Below are 20875 nucleotides of genomic sequence, written 5' to 3' on the forward strand. Positions count from 1 at the left end.
CCATGAGCATTGTATAAATCATGTATTTTTTTTTTGCATAGCCTTTTGAAGAAAGCATCTCTTCAAGTGTCCAAATGATCAGAGTTTCCCAACAATTTGGTACAGCTGCTGTGAAGGCCTTCCACTGCCAAGTGGATATATATCTGCATGCATAGGCTCTTCTAAGCAGGGCTAGTGGCGAAACAAAGCAGCTGCAAATAGCCCTGGTGGAAATGCCTCCTGTGCTTGCAAAATCCATGGGTGTATGACCTTCACAACAGCAGCATCAACTTTTTGGAGGACACATCTGCCATATCTCTTGCGGAAGCAATTCTTCACTGTGAGTTACTAAATTGTCTAAAACGAATTTCCTTCAAAAGAATGTGTCCTAACCACTTCATTATGGATGTAGCAGAAAGACCTATTTCAGTTGGAACATGGGACCCCAACCCGTCTGTGGCCCATTGGGAACTGTACTGCACAAGTAAGGGGCAAACTCGCAAAGCTTCATTTGTGCATGAGCAGGAGGTAGGTTGTGCATGCAAAACTAGCCATTCGACCCTCGCTGCCACTGCCACTGCTGCTGCCAGTCGTGGCATGACATAACCGCGAACGTCAAAAGCGCGCCGACAACACCGCGGCGCTAAAACCGCAATGTCAAAAGCGCGCCGACAACACCGCGCCGACAGAAGCGCAATTTAACTTAAGGTAAGGTTTAGGGTTAGGTTTAGGGTTAGGTTTAGGTTTAGGGTTAGGTTTAGGGTTAGGTTTAGGGTAGGTTTAGCGTTAGGTTTAGCGTTAGGTTTAGGGTTATTTTTAGGGTTATGTTACAGTGCGCTTCTGTCGGCGCGCTGTTGTCAGCGCGCTGTTGTCGCGTGGTTTTGACGGTGCGGTTTTGTCACCGCGCTTTAGTCACACGCGTTTTAGTCTACCGCGGTTTTGTGGTGGAACCGCTGCCAGTCCATGGAGTCAAAAAGATTGGGGACTGCTGAGTCAAACTACTGTCCCCTTGTCTTGAACATTAAGATTCTGCAGATGTTTCAAAAGGATTTGAAAGGCTTCTGCTATTTATGAAGGGAATGTCCACAGAAGTACAGAAGTGAGCTTTCTGAACATGATTTCATTATTTAAACTATATCTAGCCCACTTCCCATCAAAGGTCCGTATTTAATATACTGGATATGGGTTTTTCTGACAATATATATGCAATATTTATTGCTTGAATTGCATTTAAAAGGTGCTTAATGATGGTGAAAGCATTTCAAGTCCCCAAATATCTACAGACTTTATTGCAGAAGCAATGATCCAAAATGTAATTCCCTATAGCAATTATATCACAGTTGAGAATTAGCTATATATATTCCTGAATTTAATACACACACGCTACCCTACAAGCTCCATTATATATTCAATTTACAAGCGCTTATTCTCACTTGAAAATATATTCACTTAAAAATCAACATAGGTACCATTCTAATGTGTTTGGAATTCTCCTGTACTAAGAACTGAATAAATTTTGATATTAATACAAGATTAAAATATGCACATGGCAGAAACTAACAAATCAAGCCTAGCCAAAACCTTTTTTTAAATAATCCACCTATCCATAGCTATAATTATTCCACATGTCCAATAAGTGCTTTTTCATAATGTACTTTAAACTGGTTTTCAGCTCCGCTGAGCTTATTGAAAACACCAGAATAATTCATGTTTGCATAAATTAACACTGTGTGTGTTATCTACAGGGGATATTATTTCTGCAGTTTTCTCTTTTTTTTATTAACTGATTTTCCTTACTCATTAGAAAGGGGAGGAAATATTATACTCTGTAGTCCACCAATGAACTGATTTGGCATTCAATGGTTGCAATGGTGCCCCCTGCTCGGTTATATTTATTAATGTGGATGAAAGGATTTTAATTGTGTTTTTAAAAAATGGGAATATGGCTACAAATCAGTCAGAAACCGTTTCTTCTGCAATAGTAGCATTTCTTTAGTGTTTTAAATTGTTCAAACATTAACTTTATAGATTGGACCAGGACCATTTTTAATCAGCTTTTAATTCAGTGGGCAATTTTATTGGAAGCTGGAAAAAAACAAGGGCTTCATAGGGTCTTGGACTAACTTAGAGCCTCTGTGGTTCTCAAAGTTATTTTCACAAATTAGAGAACTCATCAGAACATTGGGCTCAGTTCTGAAAGGGATGGCTGGCAAAGATGGCTCTTCCTTTTTTTGCTAGGAGGAATGCTCCAAAAAGGAAACTGCTTTATCCAACCAAACCTCTAGCTTCTTGACTCTCATCTCCGTATTCTATAAATGTACCATATTTTTTGGAGTATAAGACACACTTTCCCCCCATAAAAGAGGTTGAAAGTTTGGGTGCATCTTATACACCAAATGTAGCCCCACCCACCACTCTTTGGCCTCGGCCTCCCAGCAATTTGCCTTCTTGCAGCAAACAGTGAACAGCCTGTTTTAGTTTCAGCTTCACCGCAGCCTGATTAGCAAAAGCAGCTAACTGTTGGTTGGATCATCCTCCTGATCATCAGCTGTTTCAGGTTGCAGGGATTGCCATTGCCTATTGCCGCCTCACATGCCCCATTTTTGGTCCCTGTGTGCCCATTTTTGGCCTCCGAGTGCCCCATTTTCTGCCCATTTCGATCCCTGCCGCCCAGAATGGGCGGAAAACAGGGCACGCGGAGGCTGAAAACAGGATGCAAAGGCCAAAAATGGGGCCTGCAGTGGTGGCAATAGGCTATAGCAATCCCCTGCAGCCTGAAACAGCTGATTGTGGGGAGGCTCGACAATCAGCTGCTTATGCTAATCAGGTTGTGCTGAAACTGAAACTGGCTGTTTGCTACAAGATGACAAATTGTTGGGAGTCAGAGGCAGATTTTTTTTTTCTGGTGTTCCCCCCCAAAAGCTAGGTGTGTCATACTTCAGAGCATCTTATACTCCATAAAATATGCTATCTCAAACCTACTCATTTGACAGGCAAAGTGCTGACCTTTGCTTGATCTCTGTTCTGAACTTCCATACTACCCTCCCTATTATTTTGCTCTAAGAAGCAATTATAAGTTGTAGCCACTTGAATAACTCATAGATATCCTCCAAACTTAAATTCTGTTACTTGATATTCTCATGGCTATGGAAATAAGAGGGGTCCAAGCAGCGAAGAGATGTTTATCCTAAAGAAATGTGTAATTTTCTTATAATCTAGATGTCACTGGTGATAAAAATTCAACTCATACTGCTAACAAACATTTTTTTGAGAAAGCAGTTAATAATACTGAAGAAAGTATGACATGAGCAAAGTGCATATGGATACATTTTTGTGCATGTACAGAGAGGTCGAGAAGTAGATACAGGAAACAAAAACTCCAGATGACCATTAGATTGTAGTAAAGAAAGTTCTAAACCAGAGATGTGGAACTCACATCGTCACAGCAGCTTCACATGATGTATCAAGACTTTCCCCCCTTCACTAATCCATGTGTGGCCGTGGCCAGTGTGTGATGGATCTGGCCTGCGGGCCAAGAGTTTGACAGCACTGATCTAAACCATTCTTGCTATCTGATGGTCATTTAGATGTTTGTAGCCAATCTGGTAACCCACTGAGAAGAAGCTTCCACTGACTAAGCATTATTTAGGATCCAGGACAATATTAGTAGGGAGCAGTGCATTTAAGTAAGTAGGAGTACTAAGTATCAAGTTACGATTTGGCATACACATAAAACAACCATAAATATTAATACTATAGCTTTATCCAATACACATCTGAAGCATATCAAAGTCCTGCACAAAGGAAAAACAAAGAAAACAATCAAGAAAGGAGAAAGTAGCAGACAGACGCCTATTGGGTACAGACAGAACATCTCCAAATGGAACATATTTGTCATTAAGACAATTTTCAAAGAGAACATACTGGTTACTAAGCAGAGATGCATTTCAGCAATGATGTTCTTATCATCACGAACAAGTTCTAGAAAACAGACAACCTACATGTTCAAAAGGCCACCTCGTTAATTTACATGTTCTAATGCCATTTCCTTTTATCTATAAACATTGAAACATTATATTTAACAGTATTAGGAAATGAGGGGCACTATGAAAGTGACAAATAAATAGAACCCTTAACATAACAAATATATACTAGTAGACTGGAGAGACAAAGTATGTAGATTTAGATTTGATTCTCCAAAGTCCCACTGACCTACTGACTATATCAGGAATGTATAAAAAGCATAGTTCCAAGCTAAGCTTTCTTTGCTATTGATTTATTGTGATTATATAAAGTCAGCCTTTGTTGTCATATAACTCCTTGTGTAGGTGTAGCGGTCACCCATGGCCCAGTGCATAACAGGGCATGCGCAGCCACGCTGAACCACACAGGAAAAAACAAACTCCATAACATAACATCCTGATAGTGCATAACATAACATCCTGATAGTTCGCTCTAGATGTGCCTTACCCAACGATGCCCAGGATTTGACCATATATAGACAGAACTTCCCTGAGTAGTAGATTAGCAATTGTAGTTTGACAGGCTATCTTAAATCACATGCTGATTGCTCCTCCTGCCTTTGTCCTATCTCAATAAAAGGGGCTACCAGACCCCAATCTGGGTTGCTCCATCCCGAGAAAGCTCGTGTCCGTGTCTTTTCTCAACATTGGCCTCATGGGTGAACCACGGGTACTTCGCAAACCTTATGTCCTAGCTGTAATGTATTGCATGTAAATCAGATAACTATGGTTTATTTCAGTCAGGTAACTATGTTTTTTAAATCCTGCATTTGCTTTATTATATATATCTTACAGCGTGCAAAATGCTCTTACATACAGAAGAAAATTTTAAATGTCCTACTTGTTTTAAGATATCCCCTATTATCCTTCCCAAAAGATAAGGTAGAAAGGAGAGGAAAGGAGTTTTCTAAAAAGAAAACATGGCAGAATTTTACCTTCTGTGATCCTTCACAAGACTAGGCAGCTAGTTCTTTTATACTTTTTATGGGAACTCTGGCTTGCATTAAATTCATGTTAATTTGATTTATACTGTGAGCAACTCTGATATTTCAAAAGTTCAAAGACGTCAAAACAATTTTAATCTAATCTGGACCATTTTCTTCATTTTCTCATTTGCTGGACTTTGGGGGTCAACATTATAAAAGTAAAGAATGGTATGAAAACATCTTGCCAGAGGATGTTTTGTCTCAAACCCCCAATGGCTTTGTTTCATTATTTAAAATTTATGCAATTTTATTTACCTAGAAAATGTATTTTAACATGGTTCAGACATAGTACAATGTGATAATGATGTATTCTCTTGGATGGAGCACCACTCTTAAGTTTTGAGTAGAATGTTGGGAGGCCAGAATAAGAAAGGGAAGAAGAGAGAGACAAAAACTACAACTGATTTAAGGTTAAACTAAATTACAATAAAATTAAAAAACTGTATAAAATGTGTTCCTTTATAAAAGAAAAACTGCATGTTGCCATAGTGGTGTAATGCATTGTTTCTAAAGAGCAAAGAATTTAAGATTTTGGCCTAACTTATAATTAAATTGAAACAACACAAATGAAAAAAACAGGAAATGGTAATCTTGTTTCAATCATTAATAATATAGTAACATAGTAATGGTTTGTCGTTCTCCTTTTATAACTTTAGGACCTTTCTTCAACTCCATTCATTATTTAACATGCCTACTGGTGATTCAATTCCAAGGAGTCCCCCCCCCCCCATGATATTTAAAAAGCTATAGGCACAATAACAGTTCTCGTTGCAGAGAGAAAAAGCTAATATTCAACACTAACAAAACGGAATATAACATATATAGTTGTACCCAACTTACTGATGCCCCATATAAAGAATCTTAGCATAGTTATTACTTCCCTAGTTGCCAGTGCTGTGCGAGATGACATAGCTACATATAGGGATTCAAAAATTAACTGTGCAGCACCTGCTTTAGGATCTATATATCAGCTCAATTAATGCTTTTTAAAAAAACCAAAAACCAACATTTTATGGTTGTTCAGCAGAAGCACCAGAAACATAAAGATAGATTTCTTTATGGGAATCAAACTCAAGAGTCTTTATCACCAAAACAAGAGAGAGAAGTTAAGGCAGAAGTTGACGTCTCATTATAAATACTATTTCTATGCAACACCACTGCCTTGGAAAAGACTCCATGTTTTTCTACAGAAATACTAGAACTTTCTTAAAGTAACATTTAGATGAATTAAAAGGAAAATATCTTAAAAACTTCAGCACCTTAGAATGGAGAAAAAGACTTTATAAAAGGCATTGGACAAAAAAGGCTAACAAATTTATTTTCTGAATTATCCTTTAACTGAGCCTGCAAGATACTTCAAAACTCTAATATTTTTATATCCCAAAATACTGCTGCTTACAAACTGATACATGCATCTGTGAAAGAAATACCACTATTCAAAGGAAGTTTTAGAAAGGAAAACACATAATATTTAAATAACTGTTTCCTTAAGTACTACCTCATTTACATGTAAATTTTTCTTTCAAATTGAGTTTGACTCCTAGACAATATACAGTTTTGCTAGCAACCACACAGAAGTGAGTGCCTGCTGCCTTCTTTCAGTTTTTTTTCCCCAATGTCTTAATCTAGTCTAAAACCCTGAAATTTCCCTGTGGTCTCCCATTCAAATACTAACAAGGGCTGATACCTGGTTTCCAAAAGCAATAAAAAGCAACCTTTTGTCTTCAAATTAATCCATTCATTCTGACTTTACTAACAGAAGAAAAAAATGCAATTAATTTAGTAATTTAGTATACATATGCAATTAGGTAATCTTCTGGGCCAGAATTTTTCTCAGTAGACATTCCAATACTAATAGGCAAAGAAAAAAAAATATTCCAGGTTACTTAGAGATGTTACTAATTTTTGTTCATAGTTTTAGAAAACTTGCAACAATGTAAAATGTATCACAAGAAAAAAGAAGTCTGAGGAGTAGAACATTAAATTTTTGTTCTTTTGGGGGGAAAAAATAGAAATATACATTAAGCACGTTTTCTATATTAGGAATAAGTATTAGCTTGTTACAATTAGCTATCCTTTAGTTCAGTGCTTTATATTATTTTAAAGTTATCAAATTCTAGGTTTTTTTTTTGTAACCCTACATAAGCCAGAAACAGAGCAGAAAGTCACTCTAGTATACCAGACAGACAAGCAGTCACTTAATGACAAGAGTTACGATGGATCTCCCCCCAAGTTACTTACAACCATTTTTTGAATTATTACAGCTATACACATCCTGTGGGTCATGTGATCACATTTTGGGCATTTGTCACCCAGTTTCCTTTTACAGACATTTGCAGTGTCTCCGCAGTCACATGATTGCATTTTGTAATGTTTTTTGCCAGTTTCCAGCACTTACTTCCAGTTTGGAGTTTGGCCTGTTAAACAATGAGCCATTTCTTTCTGTAACTGCACAATTAAATCTGTCTTACCCTAATTATAGAGCCCATTTTAGGCACGAAGAAAATGATTATTTGGTACCTTTGAGTCAGTCTCAACTCCTAGTGACTGCCGAGAGAGGTTCTTGCAATTTTCTTGGCACAATCTTTTGGGATGCTTTACTATTTCTTGCTTCCTTAGGACTGAAAGAAAGTGACTGGCCTAAGATCACCCAGTTGGTTGAGGGGACACTAGAAATTATTATAGTCTCCCAGTTTCTAGGCTGGCACTTCAACTACTCCACTTTCTGAAAAAAAATATACTTTACTGAATTTTGAGTAGGGTTAGGGTTAGGAGCTAATTTATTGAAACATATTGCTTCTTTAAATATGAGAAAGGAAGTAATATTTCAGTACATCTAACTTTAAGTATAACTTGAGCTCTGTAAGAAATAGTTTTATCTTAATAGTCACCATAATATATTCCAATTATTAAATGCCCTATGACCAAAAGTACTGTGCTACCCCCACAAAAAACCCCAAGAAATACCCTGTATTTTCTGAATATAAACATTTGCCTACCTCTAACAAACATTGTTTGTGTTGTACATTCATGGGGTCCAAAAATTGTGCATGAATATATACCATTTACTTGAAAATAAGACCTCCCCGGATAATAAGCCCAATTGGGCTTTTGAGTGCATGCGCTAAAATAAGCCCTCCCCCAAAATATTGCAACACAGTAGCAGTCATGAGGTGACCACGCTCACCACCTCCTGCACCTCAAAAATAACAAGACCTCCCTGAAAATAAAGCCAAGTGCTTATTGCAGGGTTCAAAAGAAAATAAGACCATTTCCTATTTTCGAGGAAACACGGTATTGTCCATATCATAGATGTTTAATGATACTAATGTGAAGCAGAAATCCATGCCTACTATCAATACTTTTGCCTGGTTACTCTCAAATGAAGGTCTTTAATCAACAACTAACTGGTTGAAATGATCCTCAGCTCAGTGCAGCTAAACTGATATTTTGACACAGATCTTTTAACTTTCTTAACTGATCCAACTGCCATATTTCTTCTCATCCTCATTTAACACAATGAGGAAAGCATATTATTACTTACTTTAGCAAAAATTACTATTGACTGATAGAAAGGTCACTTGCAGAACAAGACATAAGAAACAGCATAATGTTTAATAATAGATTACGCCTCACTTCACCGATTTTTATGATTTTCCACAAATTAATTGTGATAAGTAAACTAAAAATAGCCACTGAAAATGGAGGAATTAAACATGTGTCTTATGAACTTAAAAAGCCATTTTACATACTTCTGAACAGAAACACAATAAACAAAGCTGTTAAGCAATTGGTGTACAACCACAAAATAAAAGGCTTCATGCATCTAATTTATGAAATAATAATCTGAAGCAGGGGTGTCAAACTCACGGCCCGGATACGTCACACACTGGTCACGGCCACCCCCGGTTTAGTAAAAGGGAAAAAATCTGTGATACATCATATGATGACACTGTGACAATGCGAGTTTGATACCCCTGATCTAATTTTTTGCCCATTTTAGCATCCCCAGAAAACACAGCTATGGAGGACTACAAATGTTTCAGAATTGAAGATATTGCGCCACTGGAGCCTGGGTTGGGTGTGGGAAAGAAACTGCCTCCCCCATTATTTTCAGCAGAGATCTGCATGAAAGGAACGTCTGGATCAATCCCTAAATTCATTATGTTTTCCAGGCCTAGCCTGGATTGTTCAATTTTATCATAAGGAATATTGCTATAAAGATACATTGTTTTTCCTCTGAAAACAATGAAGACAATCTCTCTGAAGGTTACACAGTATTATACAGCATCAACCCCCCCCCCCCAAAGATAAAAGTTAGTTTTCGCAAACTTCCACAGGAAGAGCAAATTCTCCCAAGAACCTCTCCAGATGCATTAGACTTAATTCTCAGTCTAATACCAGGCTGGCCGAGAATTATGGGAACCAACACACTTATTGGGAAAACCACCAGAAAGTCAAGTCAAGGTACAACTTCTCTTCTGTGATTCCAACATTTCCTAAGCCATAAAGATGAGTTGTGTGTGTGTGTGTTATTGCACAGTTTGCAATAACAAAAAGAAGCTGACTGCCCAAGGAGAGTCCTCCAGTAATGGGTGGAGGAGCTTCACTAGGGTTTGGTCGCTTTAGTTTGGTCTTGGGGAACACGGCCAGTTTCTTACTACCTCTTTCAAAACATTTCATTCTTAAAAGGCTCTCAGGCCACTATAAGAATAGGCTTAGAACCAGGCACTTTTTATCATATGTGGTGGACGTGCAATGAGGCAAAAAAATATTGGAAAATGATTCAATTGTGGTTAGAACAAATGGTGGAAAACCAAATCTTGTTTAAACCAGAAATTTTTCTCCTAGGTATAATACCGGAGGGGTTTAAGAAAGATACACTTTATCTAATTATACATGTACTAACTGTGCTGCACATAACTTATGCACAATATTGGAAAAAAGAAAATACACCATCAGAGCTAGATATAATCAGAAAAGTGTTGGCCTGCGCGAAAGCAGATAGGCGCACTCTTGAACTTAAAAATAAAGGGGAATCAGAATATTTTGAAGTCTGGAACAGATGTTATGATTGGTATAAGACAAGGTGACAAGACTGGAACAAATTGTATATATTGTGATTGGACAGAAGGATAGACAATGTATTAAGTAGGCTAAATGTTAATGGTTGAGACTAGCTTTATATAATGTGAATGTATGGTCACTTTGACTTCGCGGTACTGCATTGTTTTAAATGTAAAAATAATAAAAATATATTCAAAAAAAAAAGAATACACTTAGAACCATGATGGCGAATCTATGGCATGCATACCAGAGGTGGCACACAGAGCCCTCTCTGTGGGCATGTGCGCTGTTGCCACCTGCTCTTCTGGTTTCTGCCACTTGAAGACCAGCTGGCCAGAATGCATGCGTGCGCCAGAAACCCAGAGGCCGAGTGGCTGGCATGTGCATGCGCACTGGGCAGCTGGTCTTTGAGTTTGTGGGGCTCCAGCACGTTACTGTTTGGGCATTTGTTGCTGAAAAAGTTTGCCACCACTGCACTAGAATCTAGGTAAGACTGACACCTTTGGACAGCAATGGGGCAGAGGATCCTTTTAATCCAACACATCAGGAAGCGCCCCAGAGCAAAGACATGATCAAGGGAGCGTTTAGCAGATAGATTTATTTCTCTCTGAGTGAAAACTCTTCCACCCACAGGCCAGACTACCTGAAACATTCTTCCTCTATATTGATATAATGGGCAAACTGCTTTATTAGGTACAATCAATGATGCAAAACACTATCAGTGTTTCTTAATGTTTGTGCTCTCAGTTCCCTTCTAAAATTTATGGATGATTCCCAAAAGAGCTTTTGTTTGTATGGGTTACTTTTATCTTTATTTATCATATTAAAAATTAAAACCGACACATTTGCTTTCACACTGCCACTTCTTATGATTGTTTGATGGGATTTTAATATTGCATTATTAATTTATCAAATTTAGATACTGCCCATCTCACTACCCAAGTGACTCTGGGTGGTTTACAGATACAAACCATAAAACTATGTAAAAGAGACTTAATTGAAAACCAGAATGGAAACAAAGCAGAAAATAAAATAAGAACAAAGTTTAAAAGGCAACTTAAAAGTCAGAGGGAGCTCCTCAAACCACCAACCAATCTCAGGGTCACCTGCAGGAGTGGGTTCCTGCCAGTTCTAACCTCTTCTATAGAAGAGGTTCCACAAATCTACAGTGCCATTTAGAACGGTTCCACCTTCCTACATCAATTCTGGGAGTTGAAGTCCACAAGTCTTAAAGCTGTCAAGTTTGAACAACTCTGGTTTTTTTTTCTAAAGGCTTAGGGGTGCAAGGGTCTTGTAACTTGACAGCTTTAAGACTTGCGTGCTTCAAATGCAAGAGTTTCTGAGCCAACATTTTGATTGCTAAGCAAGAGCGTTGTTAAGTGAGTTTCACCACATTTTACAAGTTGGCCACGCCCACCAAGTCACATGGCCGACAAGCCACTCCCACAAAGCAGGCCACACCTACAGAAGAGGTTCTAAAAAAATTTGAAACCCACCATTGGTCACCTGTGACTCTTCAATCCCCATGCCAGTTGGCAAATCCAGGTCTTTATACTCTTCTGGAAGGCCAAAAGAGCTGGGCACAATCTCACCTCTGGAGGCAAAATATTTTATAGGGTGATGGCAATGGCAGAGGAGGCTCTTTATCTAGGTCCTGCCAGTCAAAACTACCTAACCAATTGAGCAGGTAACATACCTTCCGTGCCTGACCTGATGCAATGGGGTGATGAAATTGGGATGCTTCCTCAGATATTATTTTTCAACATAGTCTGGCAAATTTTATTTTGCGGACCCTTAAGAGGTCTTAAGGGGACACTCACGGGTCCGAGAATCACATTTTAAGATAAAATAATAAATAATATTGGTTTAAATTAATTACCGTATTTTTCAGAGTATAAAACTTTTTGCCTCAGAAAAGATGGTGAAAATCTGAGTGCATCTTATACACTGAATACAGCTTTTTTTGCCTCCCAAAACCCCACCCGCTTCACCAAAATGGCTGTGCATAGCCTTTAGGAGGCCTCTAGAGTGCTCCAGGGTGCTGGAGGACAGAAATGAGCAAAAAATGGGCCATTTTTTCTCGTTTTTGCTCTCTAGCCCCTAGGAATACTCTATATGCCTCCTAAAGGCTGTGCCTGCCCTTTTTTTTGACAAAAACAGGCCCGTTTTTGCAAAAAAATGGATTTTTTGGGTGGTCTGCAGAGTGCAAAAACTTTTTTTAATTTGCCTCTTCAAAATCTTGGTGCATCTTATACTCTGAAAAATATGCTAAAAGGCTATTTCTACAACAAACATTTTGTAAATAAGCTGATTAATTCTGAACAACTAAAACTTAATAAGTGTGGTATTAATATATTTAGCATGAACCTCCAAAATTATTTTTACCTGTCCATTATGTTTGTCAGAAGGTCTCATTAGTTATGGGCAGAGTACATAGGATAGAATGGAAACAATTTATTTTTAGAAAGCCCTTCATAATTTGAGTGGTAGTAAATACAGAAACAGATGCAGAAAAGATGACCTAAGTGAAATTTTTGCATAGAAATCTGAGATGGGATCTCCCAGGGGCACAGACTACAGATCCCCCCCAGCCACAAGAATATGCCAGATCCCCATTACTGGTATTAGAAGATAGATAGATAGATAGATAGATAGATAGATAGATAGATAGATAGATAGATAGATAGATAGATAGATAGATAGATAGATAGATAGATAATTTTCCTCCGAATAAAAACATTACAAATTCTTACTTAAAGAGAAATAGAGAAAAATAATAGGAAAGAAAAAAGAAATGAAGTTGAATTTAATGAAAAAGAGATAATAAAGAAGTGGTTTTTAATCTACTTAATAGCAATTATAAGAATATTTGTATTTTACCCTTTTTACTAAGGTTATATCAAAGTTTCTTTCTTTCCATAATCTACCCTTTCCAATCATAAGGTTCATAAACCATCCAATTATTTTTTCTAATTTGCAGCAAAAAATAATATCCACTATTATTCTACACAGAAAAGCAACAGTTCTACCTATGAGTTTACTACAAGGAATTCCAGATTGAAGTAATAGCGATCTTTAGTATCCCAGTGAAACACTAGAGGCCACATGCTTCTGCACTCACCTAAGCTCCATACAAGTGTAGTCACAGGCTATAAGTAGTCCTCGTCTTATGACCATAACTGGAACTGGAAAATATGTTGTTAAGCAGTTTGGTCATTAAGCAAAGCATCATGACCGCAACTAATTTTGTTGGTCACAAATGGCAATCATGTGACCCACATGAATCACATGACTAAAAAACTGTTGTAAATGTAAGTTGGTTGCCAAGCATCCAGACTGAAATCATGTAACTGCAGGAACACTAAGACAGTCATAAGTGTGAGGGCTCATCATAACTTCAAATAGTCACTAAAAAAACTTACAAAGAAATGGTGGTAAGTCAAGGAATACCTATAAAGGTTTCCACTTTCTTCAAGTATGAGAACTCACACCATAAACTATAATTTAATCCTTATTAACTCTTCTTAGACAAAATAATACTTTCAATTGAATGAAAAAGGAAACTACCCTTTGTTACAGATTGTTAATAACTGCCTAGAATTTACTTGGTTTATTATTCTTAATATACGTATAAACTCACAAAAGTGATCCAGTAAGCTAACATACTTTTAGTCTGATTTAACTTTAGGCAAAACATTTTAAAAGAGAATTGTAATACTGAATTCCAAAAGACAAAACTCTTTTTTTTAAAAAAGATTTCTTATTTTTCTTTATCTTAACAACATCCCACACAAGCAAGCCAAATAGGCTTCTTAACCACCACAGGACCTAATCATGGACACTCAAGACTTAGAAGGCTCAAGAGAACAGAGATTCTAACTCAAAACAGTAGATACAAAGCAATTTGGAAATGAAACTCGTAATTATATTCAGGACAGTAATATTCCTATGACTAAGTCTTGCATTGCTTGTCCTTTGCACCTCACTTTAACAAAAAGCCAAACATTTTAATGCAAGCAGTTACAAATAGCAGCAACCTCATAAAATAACCACTTCAGAGATATTCTTATTTGGCCTTGCAGAGAATGTCTCTTGTAGGATTATGCTTGCTTTATTTAAAACAATAAATAAGGTCCTTTAGTCAGATCAATTTTACCTATCCACAAATATAATAAATTACTCAATTCATATTGGATGCCTGCTTTAAGAACTTCACATATCTATATGTGCACTTAATAGTTGAAATAACCACTTCATGCAATGAGGTATAAATCCTGCTGCAAAAATATTATTGGGTTGGCTGCTGTTTTTAGATGTAACAACTTTTCCCCTGAATTACCTAGCCTTCAATAAAGTAACAATAAATATGAACAATATGTCAATGCTACAGTTAAAGATAAAACAATTCTTATAGCAGCACTTCGTACAAATACATTGCTTGCATCCCACAAAAACTCATAATAGCTTGGTTCACATAACAAGCAAACTCAAAAAAATCCCGCCATATGTCCAAACTTAGAGGTGGAGTGTATGTGTATACATGTGTGCACCAGACAACTGTTCGTAATCCTTTTCTCATTTATCAAGAAATAGGTTCCATTTAATTACATGGAATGTACTTCTGAATGGGCAAATGCAGAACTGTTCTATTACTCTTATATCACACTCTTTTTTCTATTTATTTACTACCACAGCACAACCTTTACAAACCAACCACAATGAAAATTCTTAAGCCAATCCCTGTGTTTATTCTTTAATACTTCCACTCACAACAATGAATATAGGGCCACAGCAAAACATAATTATTTGCAAAATTACTCCTGAAAAGTAAACTTTTGATTCCAGGTATTACCAGTATCATGGTTGTCATTCCCAATCAATTCCGGGCCCATGAACTGATCAACTTCTTATAACTATAAAACAATGTAATCTTCAAACCTATATTTTTAGTTAAATCTTTCTAGTTTTACTAAAATAGTATATTTCCCCCTGCTTCATGTTATTTTATCCTGATATATTTGCATGCCTACCTGGCATGTGACACTTGTTGACATCAATGTATACTATACAATGTATAGTATACCACACAATATCAGTTTGTTGTATCATATGTACATGCACTAAAAAGACAAAACTGACAGCAAGTATCTGAAATGTGTTTCTATGCAAAAGAAATGCTCAAAATTACACTTATTTTCATATTTTTGCTATTACTCTTGCAGTGACTTTTATGTGAAACGGTTGTACCAACCTTGCAAATCAAATTAGAAATGCACGAATAACCTTTCATCTCGTAGAACTGGTTTATCTTTCACTGATGTAAAGATAACCTACACTCACAAATGACAATGAACTGTAGAAATTAATTCTATAGACAAATGTTCTATCCAAAGAATATTTTGGCTTCAAAGTAGTTTTAAAATTCCAGATTTATACTAATAATTGAAACCGTAAGCAGGAAGAAAAAAAATGTTGTAAACGAAATATATATATATATATAATTAAATCAATAAAATATTACATCCCAATTCTGGCAAATGGTTGTCAATAAGAAGCAAGGAAAGTTGGGAATTCCTATAAAAGAAAAAAAATAACAGATTCAATCCTGCTTCTGCAATAAGTTACTTTTCAATATGCCAACTTTGATGATTATGTGCCAGGCAGAATAAGCTACATTTGTACTATTCACTTTACTAAATCATTCCCATTTCAATTTTCATCTGAAACACATAAGCAGATATATGGAAAAAATCTGCCCCACAACAACTTCCTTCAGCCTAATGTCTTCCAGATGGAATTAAATTTTAGCATCCTAGTTCAGACAGTTAATGGTTCTAAGAACAAGATTATCTGGAGTGCACCAGGTTGCAGAAGGCTGCCCCTTAACTGACTGACCTTCCTCCCCTCTATTTGTGCTCCTCTAAAGCAGCAGGTGGCCCACAGTAAAATAAATTTCCAGAAAACTTATTTGGTACCCCAAGGCTGCTTACAGATGGTAATCCTGGAGTTGGTGGATTTGCAGTAATTGAAGATTCAAGCCTTTCTATCAAGTTTCCTAAGTTGATGGGAGTTGGATTTGGATCTTCCTTTTCAGATACTTTCATGAGACTGAATTGGTTTTCTTTCCTCAGATCAGCATCTCCAGGTAAATAAGGCATTGAGGGTAGATCCGTTTTCTCAGTCCTGCTCCCTATAGCCGACTCTTGGTAAGAATTATTTTGTACATGCTTTGGAGAACAAAGTGGAGTTGATAAGAGGGCAGAAATGGTCTCATTGGGTCTAATTTCTACACAGTCTCCTAGAGGGAGGTCTGCCCTGTTCTCAGAGTCGGTTTCCTTACTGCAGGTGGCTGTAGCTCTATTTGCCATCCTCAAGAGAATTTCTTCCTCTGGATTTTCCTCAGCTGTGATGAAGGAGGCTTCTGAATCCTCCTCCTTGTCTTCCTCGGATGAAGAAAAAGAGTCAAAATCCAGAGTCCTGGCAGAATCCTGCAGATGGTAGTCTCTGGAGCCATCTAACGACAACGACGAACTGCAAAGTTCCAGGGAGTCCCGGCTGGAGTCGTTCATTTCCAGCTCCTGCAAGGAATCAGAGCCATCTTTTGAGCTATTGAAATATTCAGCATTGCCCATGGAGGCCAAATCCTGCAGCTTGCGCAGCGGGATATAAAAGGAGGAAGGCTCTTGACCGAATGCAGCCTCGGACGCTGCTGGAGGAACCCCCACGGGGCACCCATTAGGGAGCTCGGGGCTACCACTCCGACCCTCCCCCACGTAGGGGCTGCTGTCCCCGTCCTCCTCCAGCGCGTCTAGCCCCAAAGGAGTGGCGAGAGAGAGCAGGCAGCCCCTCCTGCTCACTTCGCAGGCCTGATCCATTCTGCGAGGCGGGCATCAACCTGTGAAGTAAACACAGCAACAATGGGGTCAGCCAAGCCCTCCATGGCCTTGTTCTCCAAAATGGCAGCCATTCCTCCTGCTCCTCCTCCTTTTCTCGGCGGCCGCTGCCGCGGCAGAGGCCCGACAGCCGCCTTCTGCTCTGGCCCGGAGGCCGCAGAACGTCTAACAAGCCGGGTGCGGGCTCCTTCCCCCGACTCTCCACTCCCAGCAACGCTGCCTCCTAATCGCCACAACCTGACGTTGCCTTCATAACAAGGGCAGCATCCATCCTGCTGTTGCTTGCCGGGAGCACCGCAGAGCAGAGCAGGCCTGGCCTGGCCTTGCCGCACTCCCCGCCCCACCTCCCCGAAAGCTCCAGCTGCTACACAGTGAACGGTCGAGCAAAGGCTTCTGGACTTTTCATCCCTCCTCCTTTTCCTACCGCCCGGCTTCCCTACTAGGCCCGACAGAAGCGAGCAAGGATTGCCCCCCCTCCCCTTTGCAAAGGCCCATCTGGAGTGGGCTGCAGCGCCCTTGCCATGTCCGGATGGAATTTGGCTGAAGAAAACGCTTTAAAGCCTTTTTTGGAGAACGGGGAAGTCGTTCCTGAAATTTACCTGCCCCCTCCCTCAGTGCGGGGCCAAAACGAAGAGCCGACTTGGCTCCTCCGGCCCCTACCCGCTCCGACTCCAGCACAGCAGCCTGCCGGCCTCTTGCGCTTAGCTTGCTTGCTCGCTCGCTCTTTTCCGCTCAGGCGCGCCCCCGCTGCAGGCGCGCCGCCGCCGCCGCCACTGCTGTCCCCCCGTGCGCGCTCGCGCGCGCCCCCTGACTGACTCTTGGGGTTCAGCAGCTGCAAACGCGGCGCTGTCCAATCAGAGCGGGCGCGCCCGCTCCTGTCCCCTTTGGGCACCACACGGCCCTGTGTGCTTGTCGCTGCCCCCTAGTGCTCACTGCTGCAGCCCCTCCTGCCCCACTTCTTGCTCCTTCCACTGACTATCTCCTTAGCCTGCTCCCGAGGGCTGGTTGTGGCCGAGCAATTCTGCCCGGCCTAACCTCGGCCTCCCTCCCTTCCTTCCCACGGCACATGGCGCCGCAGCTCTCCTCTCTGCCCGCGCTGGACAAACCCTGCCTTTCTCGCGCCCAGCGCCAGCACCCGTCCTTCCACGCAGCCTAAACGAGTCGTTTCGTACCAAGCCACCCCAGGCAGGGCGCCGCCTGCGAGGCCAGGCCTTTGCTAGCTCCCCCGCCAAGCGGTGCGGGAGAGAGCACGAGCGAGCAAAGATGGTGGCTGTTCAGCTCGTCCACCCATCCGCTGGGCAGCCGCCGCTTTCCTCGCCAGCCTGAAATAAGGGGAGGGGGGAGTCCTCCTGACGCCCCGTGACCACCAGCCAACCGGGCTTAGTGCCGTCCCGGGGTTCTCTCCGGGGCACGTGGTGCCGCCGAGTCTGAGTGCCCTTCGCCACATCCATGGGGTTGACCAGGGCGCCTGGCCGACCTCGTAAACCTATTCCGCTTCGGGAGGGGGAGGGGGAGAGGAAAACCGGGTGGGCTTTCTGCCCCTGAGATTAGGAGCAGGACGTAGCCAAGGCCGCCCCCATATTCGCGCCCAAACAATGAGGGAAATTGAGCAGGTCAACTTGTTCCCTCATCGCGGCCAACAATGGGGTGGCGAGTGAAGAAAAGCTCCGTCGCTATTCTTTTCTCTCCCCCCCCCGCCCCACCTCCTTCGCCGATTAAGGGAGGGGAGCCGTCTCTCCTTAAATAAATGGCTGGGCTGTGGCGAGAGAGCTGGCTGCCTTTTGGCCCCCGCCAAATTCTAAAGGGATCCTGTTCTCCCAGACACGAGAGCAGGGCCACACTGCCCCCGAGAACCGTGGGGGGGGGGGGCAGAGGAAGACGAGGCTAGGATCTCATCTACAGAACGAAACCAGGCCGCTCCCCAAACCCTCAAGGGGGGAGGGGGGGAGATCCACTCCCCAGCCAATGGCTTGCCCAGCAGTGAGGTTGGGTGGCTGTCCTCCTTCCTCCCCACAGATTGGATGAAGCGTCTCCCGCCTGACTTGGGGAGAGAAGCCCGCTCTACCGCTGCGGGCGCTGAAAGGGCCACCCCCGCTGCCGCAGCTGGTCTCCGGGGCCAGCGAGAACGTCGCGTGCCTGTTGCCTTGGGCAGCGCTGCTTCTTCCTTATGTGGGGCGAAGGCGGGCGGGGAGCCTCGCAGGGGACCCACCGCAGCTCAGCCACCACGGCCGAATCCCCAAACTCCGGCGGGAGGTGGTGCGGTGCAGATCCCGAACGACGGCCCAGAGTTACCCAGGCTCCGTCTTCCCCGCTCCTTCGCGGCCGCTGCAGCTCCTTGACATCGGTCAAGAGCGGCGGGCCTTGACCGTGTGGTTCTCCCTTCCCGTTTCCGCGTGCAGCCCCGGCTTCGCCTGGGAGCAGAATGCAGTCGCCCCCGCCCGGCACCCCCACCCCACCCACCCCCCACCTGCTTTGTACAGCAGCCATTGGAGTTGCGAGCCAAGCCGAGGCATACCTTCCCAGGGCACTCGCACTCAACGCACACACTCTTGGCAGCCCCCCCTGCGGCTCCCAAGCCCCTCCAGACGGGCTGAAGCGGGAGGGGTGGATTGGCTCGTTCGGTCTACCTGAAATCCTCGCCGCCGAATTTCGTCCGCAGGAAGCAAAGCAGCCTTGCTGAAGAGGGAACCGGGACCTCCGGTTTCTTATCAATCCTTATTTCTATTTGATATGTTCATTTATATATTTAAATGGAATCGGCTTCAGCGAAATTCTCATCCTTTGCTGAGAGTGAGCAGGCAGAAGCAACCCCCAGTCAAGCAAACAGGGGAGGCGATTGTGTCCAAGGCCATCTTCCAGCTTCTGCTCTTTGCTGTCTTGAAAGAGCTTGCTTGCTCTTAGTGCTAGTTTTCCAGAGGAAAAACTCTTGTGTGGGGGAGTTGCCATTCAAGGATAGGCTGGCATGGGGGAGATGGGGTATGCCCACAGTGGACGAACCTGCTACATTCTGACATCTTGGATCGGGCTTTTTAAAATATCCCCACTAAAAGCGAAGCACAGCGCAGATTGCACAAACAGATTTAATTTTGCCACTGACAATTTGAACAAGCCTGGGCAAATCACCAACTTTTATTCTGAAACTACCACCTCAGATGGAACTTGTGCATGGAACCTTGGCACAAATAAAGTTCTAAAAGAGGATGTTTTCCTACTTTTATCATTGCTGAGCATCATTTTGTTTAAATTGCAGCTGATGAGGCCTCAGAATAGACAAACTAGAATGTGCCCTAGTGGTCCAGGTCAGTCTTCTCCAAACTGACCCCCCCCCCCGAAACATCAGGACTGCAGTGCAAAGAATGCCTCACCAACTAGAATTTGGAAAGTTGCAGCCCCAATAAAGTTTGGACCAGCAGAAGATGTATCCAGTTGCAGGAAGTTGGTCTAAATAAACTAATGATCTGATTAAGGAAGTTTTGTATTTCCTAATACCAGTAATATACCAACCACCCTTTCCTGTTATATATTTTTGGCCAGAATGCAAACTGATCTAAATAAAACAAATATTTTAATCCTCCTCTTCCACAAATATTCCTGTATGAAATAGAAATTGACAGTATTGTTCTTTGAAGTAGTTACTGATTACAAGCTGTCCTGAACCAGATTCTGAAGAGTATAATGGAAATTGGTATCTGGAGAGCAAGAAATTGGGAAAGAATGGTCCACACAGAATAAAAAGAGCTATCACTCTCTCCTCCCCAGTCTTTGTGTAGTAAAAGTGGCTTTTTTACCTGGTCACTGTAATAATAATACTCATGCTTTTGAATGCTTATACTGCTTTACATAGGCCTTGTTTACTTACATGCTTACCCATGGTTGTTTATTTTATTTGTATCCCATCTTTATTGTTTTTACAAATAGCGCAAGGCAG

General features: G+C 41.3%; 1 protein-coding gene across 8 annotated transcripts in view; it reads right to left on the bottom strand.

Moving 5' to 3' along the window:
- NSD1 (nuclear receptor binding SET domain protein 1) overlaps positions 1-20249 on the bottom strand; it is a 71252-nt gene extending 51003 nt beyond the window's left edge. For 4 of the 8 annotated variants that reach the window (XM_087709335.1, XM_087709337.1, XM_087709336.1 and 1 more), the window contains exon 1: positions 16045-17280. In XM_087709335.1, coding sequence (XP_087565461.1) covers positions 16045-16929 — 885 coding nt within the window. In that variant the 5' untranslated portion in view covers positions 16930-17280. Of the gene's footprint in view, positions 1-16044; positions 17281-17546; positions 17637-19574 lie in introns of those variants that run through there. The other 4 variants (XM_087709333.1, XM_087709334.1, XM_087709331.1 and 1 more) reach the window with 4 other exon arrangements.
- Positions 20250-20875: the final 626 nt, after the last annotated feature.

The sequence above is a fragment of the Thamnophis sirtalis genome, unplaced genomic scaffold (assembly GCF_051295495.1).
Source record: "Thamnophis sirtalis isolate CommonGarterSnake01/CBP01778 unplaced genomic scaffold, rThaSir2_p1.2 scaffold_3, whole genome shotgun sequence".
NCBI classification, from domain to species: Eukaryota; Metazoa; Chordata; class Lepidosauria; order Squamata; family Natricidae; genus Thamnophis; species Thamnophis sirtalis.